Raw genomic sequence first — 11,214 nt, 5'->3', positions numbered from 1 at the left:
ATCTCATATTTCAATGGGACAAAAAAGATTTCTATGCAGTTAATGAGAAGATGCAAAAGTTATAACCCCCCACCCCAATCCAACAGAACAGCATTTCACTAGTAATTATTTATTTAAATTAATTTAGTGATAGTTTTAAAGACTGAAAGGATTTTTTGTGGTGATTACTAGATGAATATTAAGTTGTTTGCCACCACACTAAAGCAAAAACTGTAAATATATATGCTAGTTTTAGAATTAGTAACTACAGCACTTTTAGAAATGGTTCATTATTTTAAAAAACTAAATATTAAAATTACATATTTCCCTTAAAATTGCCTCTTGAGTATTTCAAGTTCTCTCACTTGTCCTGCTTCTTAGTTTGTATCCCATGATTAAATTGATAGTTCATTTTAGTACCATGAATTGAAGTTTGGTGATTGTTCTGATAACTTTTCTTTAACAGAAAGGAAAAAGAAAGAGAAAGGACAAATGAGATTATGAGAGACAAACTTATGAGTGACAAAAATTCTGAAGGAAAACTATGTCAATCCTACTCAGCACAGTATTAAGTGTTCTCTGCAAGAGGTCATTTATATTAATATTGAATTATATTTCCTAGATATTGCTTACCCAGCAACTGCATTTTCAGAAGAAGGATCAGATATGGACGATTCTTCAGATTTTATGCTGGTTTTCTTTGTAGAGAGATCTAACACTCCATCCCCTATAATTATTGCAAGAGAGAAATCTTTATATTTGCAATAGAACAGCAGCCCTTACATTTCCTGCCCTACTCTGCTGATGCACTAGTGCTATAAGTTAAACACTTGTTTGATCCTGTGTCAGGAACAGGCCATGACTGGGAGACACTACATAAGAAAGAGGGAGAGGGGGGCTGGCCCTGCCAGGTGGTATGAGAAAAGACCAAACACTTGATTTGTTTAAAACCAACGTTTGGTCACTTTCCCACCATCCTGCAGTGTGAAGTCAACGTGACAGCTCATCAGTCTCATGACTGTCTCCCTCAAGGCTGGCACTTTGGGAAATCCAAAGCAATGCAAAGGTGAGTCATAAGTGAGAAGTGAATAATTCCTTATCTACCACTTTAAACTGCTGAAATGTACAAGAATTGAATCTGTGCCTACATTAAAGAAACTATAATATAGAACTAGGAAAGACAATGGCTATAAAACAAACTTTCCAGTATTTTTTTATTAAAATGTAGTTATCACAGATATAATATTGAATTTTCACAACTAAAAACTGAAATGATTCAGAAATTGTTAAGGGGACAAGGCAAGTACAGAATAAATACACGATTAACTTAAAACCCAACAACAAACAATGCCAAGAAGACACAGCTTTCTATTTCCTCAAAAACTGAAAGTTAAGCCTCTGGAAAGGAACCATGGAGGAAAAAATACCGCTTAAAAGTATACTAAAAACCCAACAAAGTTAAAGAAAATTGACTGATTTTACAGTAACTAAATCAATCCAAGTATATAATTGTCTCAGGAAACATAAAGAAGAATGAACAAAACACCATATTCATAATCTCCTCTGTAGAAATAAATAATCATGCACTGTGTGCTTTTATAATGTACAAAGCAATATGATTGAATAGTAGCACAAAAAAAAAAAAAAAAAAGAAAAGAAAAGAGATCATGCAAAGTGCCCATTCTCATGGTGCTTAGTATCAAGTAAGACAATCCAATCTGCACAATGCTACCACAATGACAACAGTGCTGCCTAGGAAGCCACTGCAGAACAAGCTGGTAAGTAATGGAGGTCGGGCTGAGGGGATCAAGCACATGTGCCCACATATTCCTGTACATCTTTTATTTATTTTTTAAAGGTAGACTTGTACTTCTACCGAATCTAATACCTCTCAAACAGCAATAGAGCATTTCCTCTGTCTAGGATGGGGGAAAATGACACTCCTAGTACTGTCTAAACTGGAAAAGAAAATTGTAGTAAGAACAGTTGGTAAGGAGGACAGCTTAAGGAAGATGAGAAATGGAGACAGAGAATTTCCTTGATCCTAGTGATAATTTATAAGTTGTCAAATGGTGGATCCATCTACTGGTATTGCTCTTTCATGACTAACTCAGTAGATAAGAACTATGTATTCACTATGCGCTCATGATGATATACCTGAAGAAGGAACACTTCATTCTCTCTTAATATATTATAGTTTACTTTTCATCCACCTGTAGTATCCATGTCTAATTATCCTTCTTAGTGACAATGACATAAGCACCTTACTGTTTGTCAGTTCATGTTCAAGTTATAAGGACCTTCTCTAACTTATACCTACAAGTCAAAGTGCTAGACAGTGCATGGTCAACATGCATATTCAACATTAGTAAGTATTTCAAATAGTCACAATTAAAAACAGTGCACATGTCAATAAGACTAAATGAGAGCCTACAGATGGGAAAAGATCTTCACTAACCTCACATTTGACAGAGGGTTGATCTCCAAAATATATGAAGAACTCAAGAAACTAGACATCAAAATAACAAACAACCCAATTTAAAAATGGGCTTACAGAGCTAAACATAGAATTCTCAACAGAAGAATCTCAACTGGCCAAGAGACATTTAAGGAAATGCTCAACATCCTTAGTACATCAAAACGACTCTGAGATACCTAATCTTACCTGTCAGAATGGCTATGATCAAAAACACTGATAACAGTTTATGTTGGAAAGGATGTGGAACAAGGGCAACACTCCTCCACTGTTGTTGGTAGTGCAAACTTGTACAGCCACTCTAGAAATCAGTATTGTGGTTTCTCAGAAACTTGGAAATCATTCTTCCCTCAAGACCCAGATATACCACTCTTGGGCATATATCCAAAAGATGCTCAATCATACCAAAGGACACATGCTCAACTATGTTCATAGCAGTGTTATTCATAGTAGCAAGAACCTGGAAACAACCTAGAATGCCCTTCAACCGAAGAATGGATCAAGAAAATGTGGCACATATACATAATGGAGTACTACTCAGCAGAGAAAAACAATGAATCATTTAATTTGTAGGCAAATGGATGGAACTAGAAGATATCATCCTGAGTGAGGTAATCCAGACTCAGAAGGGCAAACATGGTATGTACTCACTCATAAGTGGATACTAGATTTAAAGCAAAGGATAACCAGACTATAACCCACAGTTCCAGAGAAGCTAGCTAACAAGGAGAACCCTAAGAGGAACATATGGATCGCCCTGGGAAGGGGAAATAGATGAGATATCGATGAGTAAACTGGAGGTAGGGAGGAATTGGGGGTAGGGGTAGGGGGATGAGAACATAAGGGAACGGGATGGTTGATCTGGAACAGGGATGGAGTGGAAGAGCAAGGAAAGAGGTACCATGATAGAGGAAGACATCATGGGGATGGGAGAAACAGGGTGCTAGGTAAGTTCCCACCTTACCTACTTTAACTTTGTTGGGTTTTTAGTATACTTTAGGATGACCCCACCTTAAACTACTAGCAATAATGGAGAGGGTGCCTAAACTGGCTTACTCTGGTAATCAGATTGGTGAATACCCTAACTGTCATCATAGAGCCTTCATCCAGTAACTGATGAAAGCAGATGCAGAGATCCACAGCCAAGCACCAGGCAAAGCTCCAGAAGTCCAGCTGAGAGAGAAGAGGGATTATATGAGCAAGGGGCATCAAGATCATGATGGGGAAATCCACAGAGACAACCAAATCAAACTAGTGGGAACTCATGAACTGTGGACTAATACGTGTGGAGTCTCCATGGGACTGGACTAGGCCTTCTACATAGGCAAAAAACAGACAACTGTTTACCTTGACCCGCTTAAGGGTCCCCTAGCAGTGGGATCAGGATTTGTCCCTGGTGCATGAGTGTGCTTTTTGGAGCCCAGTGCCTATGGTGGGACACCTTACACAGCCTTGGTGCAGGGGGAGGGGCTTGGACTCGTCTCAACTGAATATACCAGGCTCTGCTGACTTCCCCCATGGGAGGCCTTGCCTTGGAGGAGGTGGAAATGGGAGATGGATTGGAAGCAGAAGGCTGGGGGAGGGGCAGCAGGAGGAGGGAGGAGAGAGGGATCTGTGGTTGGGATGTAAAATGAATAGAAAATGTCTAAATAATAAAAAAAGAAAAAACAAAAACAGTGCATTTAGCATATAATTTATGTGAAAAGAACAGAAAACTACTTTCTATATAAATGCATAAATTAGTGGCATCTAATTAGTCAAAGAGAAGCTAAAAGATTTAAAGAGATATTAACTATATTTCTAGACATGCATTTGCTCTTTAAGAGAAAACAAATTAGAAATATGTATGAGTCAACAGTACATTAATTAGTCTTAGATTAATTAGTGAACATGGTTATTAAGCTGTGTTTTTAAAACTGCCATCAGAATAAACACAACACTGTTTTCATTTACTAGCTGCAGACTGCCATTTAGCATTACAATTTAATTGCCTGTGACCAAACCGTACTGCAAAATACTCTAAGTGCAGGCAACTCACTTTTAAATAAGGACATATAATTGTTCATACAATACCACCAGAATTAAATTCAAAAGTGGATTGATGTTTGAAAATTTAAGCCACGATCATACCAAACAATTTCTTCAGCATCAACACTTTATCAAGCCTTTCAACAAAAAAAAAAATTAAAAATTATTTACAAAATGTCTTCATATTGCAAATTATTGACAAGGAATTCTTCACAACACAAAAAATCTTTTCTACTCTTCCAAAGTCCTAATTCTTTTTCATCTATGTTTAGATTTGTTCTTCTGAATTCAGTTATATGGTACTCTACTAGCCTTGCTAATTTCTACACAACTTTTAGCATCATCCCTTTCACAAATTCACAGCATCTTATGTATGTCAATTCTATATTATGTCATTTTCTTATAATTTGCCTAGTCTAAAACCATCAATCAGTAAGGTCTGAGGGGTAAGTAGGGTTAAAGTCTATTTAAGCATTATAATTAATAAAGAGACTTTCTTATAATATTTATTTCTTTAAATAATGGCATGAAAATGGTGGTAATTCGATAATTATTATCTTCATTAATTAACCCGTTATTGGCTTCCTCAATTCTATATTACACACAGCACATCTAACCAGCACACAGCACTGTATATAGTAGATTCTCTAAGATCAGTGAACTCTGTTAACTGAATCAGTAATGGTCATATGGGAAAGTGTTAGCAGCTTCCCCACAAAGAGAAATCTTAAAGACTTACTTCAGAAATGTCAAGACAACCATTAATGTTTAACTGAATGTGAATATTAAGTGAGAAAAACATCTGTTAACTACTCACAATATTACTGGCTTCTTGTTACTATACAATGCCAATCAGGAAGTTCAGTTATACTCCACTATGAACAGGAGTTCAAGAGTCTTTGAAGCCACATTATCTATCTATCACGAATATTATATATACAGAACAAATAATGACTCATTGCATGAAGGACAGTGAATACAAATGAAAACTCTTTCATATTGTCTGGACAAAGAAAACTATTTAAAATTAAATTCCACAAAAATGTTAAAGTTATCACTAGTAATTAAACTGTCATAATCACTGCTTGACACAAAATAATGTCAGTATCATTGACAATGCCTTAGGGCTTTCTCATCTTACTTCTCTGGCCATTCTTTAACTATCTCTTCAAATAGGACCCTTCCTCCCCTCTTCACCCAACGTATTGTTTAGTAAGTCTTTGGCTCTGTAGTTTTTCTTACTGTACTCTTAGGGGAAGTCTTACAATTTCAGCTGTTAACCATGGGTATTTAACTGATAGAAAATATTTGTAGTTTCGTAAAATCAAAGATATGTAAAGCTACAGTTCTTTTCTATGAGGGAAAGTAAACGAAAATGCTTTTGCTGGGTTTGACTGGATGGTCAAAGGACTTGAAGAAGCATGCCTGGAAAACTGGTGAGAAAGACATTTGAGAAAGTACATGGATAGACCTCTTTAAATGGACAAAGGACACAAGGTTATTTCTATGCCATGTAAATGACTGTCAAGAGGTTACATTAGCAAAGGAATCCAATAATCAAGTAGATAGCATGATTCATTCTATGCAGTCAGCATTTCCCTGGTCATCCCTGGTTGCTCCTGCACAATGAGCCCATGAAAAAAGTTGCTATGATGGGAGATGGAGGTTATACGTAGGCTTCCATTCAACAAGGCTGACCTGACTATAGCCACTGATGAGTGCCAAATCTTCAAGCAGCAGAGACCAACACTGACCCCCTAATATGGTGTCATTCCTTAGGGTTGCCAGTCAGTGACGTGGTGGTAGGTTAACTACATCAGACCACTTCCTTCATGGAGAGAGTAATGCTTTGTCCTTACAGGAGTAGATATTTATTCTAGTTATGGATTTTCCTTTTCTGTATGTAATGCTTCTGTCCAAACTACTATCATGAGCACAGTATCACACATGGAATCACTTTTGACAAAGGAACTCATTTCACAGCCAGAAAAATGTGACAACATACCCAATATCATAAACTCCAATGGCCTTACCATGTTCCCCACAATCTTGAAGCAGTTGGCTTGATGAAACAGTAAAATGGCCTTTTAAACAGTTACAGCACTAAATAGGCGGCAACAGCCTGGATCAGTGGGGAATGTTATCTAGAAGGCAGTAAGTATATGCTTTGAATCAGTGTCCAATATATGGTACTGTTTCTCCTATAGCTAGGATTAATGGGTACAAGAATCAAGGGGTGGAAACTAGGAGCTTCCACTCACTATTGTCCCTAGTGACCGACTAGGAAAACTTTTGCTCCCTGTTCCTGTTACCTTATACTTTAACTAGCCTAGAAGTTTTGGTTCCAGAGAAGGGAGTACTTCTATTAGGAGACACAATAAGCATTTCACTGAACTGGAAGCTAAGACTCCTTATTGGCTATATTGGACTCTGATGCCCTTAACTCAACAGACTGATAAGAAAGGAACCACAGGGACTAGAGAGATGGCCTAGTGGTTAAGAGCATTGGCTGTTGTTCTGGAAGACCTGGGTTCAGTTCTCAACAGCCACACAGTGGCTGAAAAACTTCAGTAGCTCAAGTTCCAGAGACTCTCTGATGCCCACTTCTGGCTTCTGCAGGCAATGCACACATATAGTAATAGACATATATGTAGGCAAAACACCTATACACATAAAGAAATCTTTAAAAAGGAGGAGGAAAGAAAGAAAGGAAGAGGGAGGTGTTAAAAGGGGTGACTGACCAGATTACCAAAGAGCAACTGGACTGCTTCTCCACAACAAAGGTAGGGAAGAACACATCTGTAGTGTAGGAGATCCTTTAGGGTGTCTCTTAGTGCTACCATACCTTATAGTCAATGGATACTACAACAACCCAATCTAGGTAGGATTACAAAGGGCAAACTCTTCAGGAATCAAAGTATGGGTCATTGCTCCAATGAAAGAACAAGACCTGGTGAGGGGCTTGCTGAGGGTGGAGGAAACACAGAATGGGTAGGAGAGGAAGGTAGTTATAAATACTAGATGAGGCCACATAACCCACTGCAGAAACAGCTCACATGATTATTTCTGTCTTACTTCATTAAGAACATGTTTGTGCACAAATACACATATATTAAGCCAGTATCTGTTTTCTTTTCTCTATTTAATCACAGAATGTAACACTGATTGAGGTTAAAATCAGCATTGCTGTAAATGTGTATTATTATATTTAAATTATGAGAAACTAAAAGACTAAGCATTCTTCAAAGTACTTTGCCACCTACTCTAAAATATACAATGCATTTGTGGTTGTACATGGAACAGTTGTATCATATTAGACACAATTCTGTCCTGGTTGGTGTTTGTATTTGGAAACTAAGCACAACAAAAGGAGATGTGACTGCGTGCCAAAATGACAAGGGTGTGTAGCATGAATCTTAAAAGTCTTATTTAAAATCAAACCTGAGGCCAGGTATTGGGTTAAAACTGGAAGATCAGAGAAGCAGAACAAGCCACAGCCACCTCACCTTGCCAGTTCCTCAGCTGATCCTGTTTCCTCAGACTGAAAACCTCTGAGTCCTCATCCAAATGCATCTCAGCTGAACTGCTGCTCAAAAGCCTGAAAGCTTAACCAGCTAAAAGCTTCTAGTTTCTGGTCTTCCTGCCTAATATACCTTTCTGCTTTCTGCCATCACTTCCTGGGATTAAAAGCGTGAGTCGCCATGCCTGGCTGTTTCCAATGTGGCCTTGAACTCACAGAGATCCAGACAGATTTTTGCCTCTGGAATGCTAGGATTAAAGGTGTGAGCGCCACCATTTTCTAGCCTCTGAATCTAGTGGCTGTTCAGTTCTCTGGCCCCAGATAAGTTTATTAGGGTGCACAATATTTTGGGGAACACAATACCACCACAAGGGTGGGCTTGTGACAGCAAATCCTGGTTGTTAACTTGATGCAAATTAGTATTACCTCGGAAAGAGGGGACCTTAAGTGAGGAACTGCCTCCATCAGATTGGCCTGTGGGGGCATTTTCTTGATTAATGATTGATGTGGGAGGGCTCAGACTACTATGGGCAGTACCACCCTGGGTAGGTGGCCCTGGATTGTTTAAGAAGCAAACCGAGCATGCCATGGAAAACAAGCAACCATGGTATCTTGCCTCTGCTCCTGCTTCATTTCCTGTTCTGATTTCTCTCAATGATCAGGATGCGTAAGTCAAATACCTGCTTCTTGCCCCAAATTGCTTTTGGTCACGATGCCTATCACAGCAACAGAAAGCAGCTAGGACAGTGCTATCCTAAGAGTGCAATTTAACACATTAAAGTTCACACAACACCATGACTTTTATTAATACTAATTTTCTAGTTACAGAACAAAATGATCAGTGTCCTGCAAAGGTCACAAGGCTGTAAGTAGTGAAAACTGCATTCTCTAATTCAAGCAGTCACATTCTAGAAACTTCATTAGCCAAATTCTATTCTGTATAGTGTTCTTTTCACATTTACCCCTTAACATTTTTATGACTAGTGTTAGGCAGTGATTGTCAACCTCCTTCCAGGTGTGTACCCAGTTGCCTTGGGACATTTACAGAACAGGACATCTTCCCCAGTGATTTATACTGACATCTGTATTTTACTAAGATTTCAGTAATCCTGGGAAATTTCTGAGCTTTTACTGATTCATATTCTGACCAAAAGGACCCAGTCTTAATTACTACACTATAAATCCTTCATGGGTCTTAAAGCAAGCTTCTCATTACCTTGGCTATTCCTTTTTTGTTGTTGTTGTTTGTTTGTTTGTTTGTTTTTCAAGACAGGGTTTCTCTGTGTAGCCTTGGCTGTCAGGCTGTTTGAGAACTCACAGAGATCCACCTGACTCTGCCTTCCAAGTGCTAGAATTAAAGGTGTGACTTTGTTATCCTTGGCTCCTGAAGACTTGCTTGTCAGTTTTAAGATCAGGAAGTCATTTCAGTTTAGTAAAATCAACAAAGTGGTAAACTTCTGACTGGATATTATATCTGCAAAAGCATTCCTAATTAGTTGAAATAGAAGTATTTGCTTTGTAGCTCTTATTTTATGACCTTCAGAAAGTTATATGAAGTTCTCTGTAAGGTCTTACACAGTTTACCAGTTTCATTGTTTGTTGTTTATTTATTATTATTATTTTACCTTTTTCTTTCTTTCAAACAGGCCTCAAGTAGTCCAGGCTGGGCCTGAACTTCTGTTCTTCTTGCCTCTACCTTCTACGTGCTGAGATTATAGATGTGTGCAACATCTTACTGTTCAATTTGATGAAATTTATTTAACATTTTGAACTTAATGTTTGTAAGTTTCAATTTTCCTTTCTTTTGCCATCCTTTCCTATTTGCAATTATAAGTCTGTCACATACCAAGGTTCATGTTTTACCCTGTAGAATGCTAAATTGCTTCTGTAAAAGTATAGGATATATAAACAGTAAATAAAAATTAAAAAAACCCTGTGCTTTACGATGTCCAAAGGTCAAAGTATAGATATATATTTTTCTTAAGTCTTAAATTATAGTTATATTTTACCTTTCTTATAGACTAATAATTTAATATTTCTTATAAACATAACTAACAGTCTAAAATTAGGGACCAAATATGGGGGATTACATCCATGTTTCAATATTGATGGGTCTTACACACTGTAGAGATGTCTCCTCTAAACACTTGTTGATGATGTCCTAACTAAGAGTCCTAATGCCAATACATTCTAGGATCTTTTCAATGATACCTTTTGTTTTCCCCCTCACCTTCAAGAAGTAACATGATCCCTAAACCATGCTGCTAAAAGCTATTCTTTCTCTTATCTCCAGATAATCCATTTATTGGCTTCCTCCCCACATTCTTCTTTTAAAAAAATTTTCAAGACATGGTTTCTCTGTGTAGTTCTAGTACCTGTCCTGGATATCGCTCTGTGGATCAGGCTGGCCTGGAACTCATGGAGATCCACCTGGCTCTGCCTCCCCAGTGCTGGGATTAAAGGCGTGCGCCACCACCGCCCGGCCTCCTCCCCACATTCTTAAAAGGCTCTTTTTGTTTTTCTTCTGTGAAGTCACAGATATAGTACAAATAAATTCTACTTTACATAAATTCAACATGGTATAAATACCTTCTGAAAAATGTATCTCCATATGTTTAATTATAGGAATGTAGAGATTTATCATAGCTACAACTTTCCCCTTTCTCAGTTATATTATAAAAAACTGGATGGAAGGGACACTGGAGAGAAGGCCTAACAGTTAAGAGTAATTGATGCTCTAAAGAGGACCTGGGTTTGAGTCTCAATACCCACATGATGGCTCACAACCATCTGTAACTCCATTGCCAGAGGGTCCAATACCCTCTTCTGACTTCTGAAGTCACAAAGCATGCATGTGATATACGAACATACATGAAAAAAACCCATTCATATACATAAAATAAAACAAATAAACCTAAAAAATAAGCAATAACAACAAAAACCCACTTAATGGTAAACCATCTACTTATTTCTCATCTCAGTGCAGAAACTAAAGAGCAAATACTAAATTAATGTTTTTAGCGGTCTACTAGAAAATAGTTCTTTCTCATAGTATCTCTTTATATATGTCCTTTATTTTTAAGTTGCTCACTGAAATTCATACTATTTTGAAAAAACAAGAAAGACATCAAATTTTCTTCTATAAACTATTAAAAATATAGTATTGGGGCCTGGAAAGAGGGCTCAGTGCTTAAGAGCATGTATTGTTCTT

The 11,214-nt window shown here is 37.6% G+C and overlaps 1 protein-coding gene across 9 annotated transcripts in view; it reads right to left on the bottom strand.

Moving 5' to 3' along the window:
• The window catches only part of Lcorl (ligand dependent nuclear receptor corepressor like), a 183,539-nt gene that overhangs the window by 35,170 nt on the left and 137,155 nt on the right, over window positions 1–11,214 (bottom strand). For 7 of the 9 annotated variants that reach the window (XM_036200249.1, XM_036200243.1, XM_036200242.1 and 4 more), the window contains exon 6: window positions 613–706. The exons of the other annotated variants lie outside the window; for them this stretch is intronic. In XM_036200249.1, coding sequence (XP_036056142.1) covers window positions 613–706 — 94 coding nt within the window. The remainder of the gene's footprint in view (window positions 1–612; window positions 707–11,214) is intronic. 9 annotated transcript variants of the gene reach the window in all.

This window comes from Onychomys torridus, chromosome 10 (assembly GCF_903995425.1).
Source record: "Onychomys torridus chromosome 10, mOncTor1.1, whole genome shotgun sequence".
In the NCBI taxonomy this organism is placed as follows: domain Eukaryota; kingdom Metazoa; phylum Chordata; class Mammalia; order Rodentia; family Cricetidae; genus Onychomys; species Onychomys torridus.
This window is presented reverse-complemented; position numbering and strand designations above follow the sequence as displayed.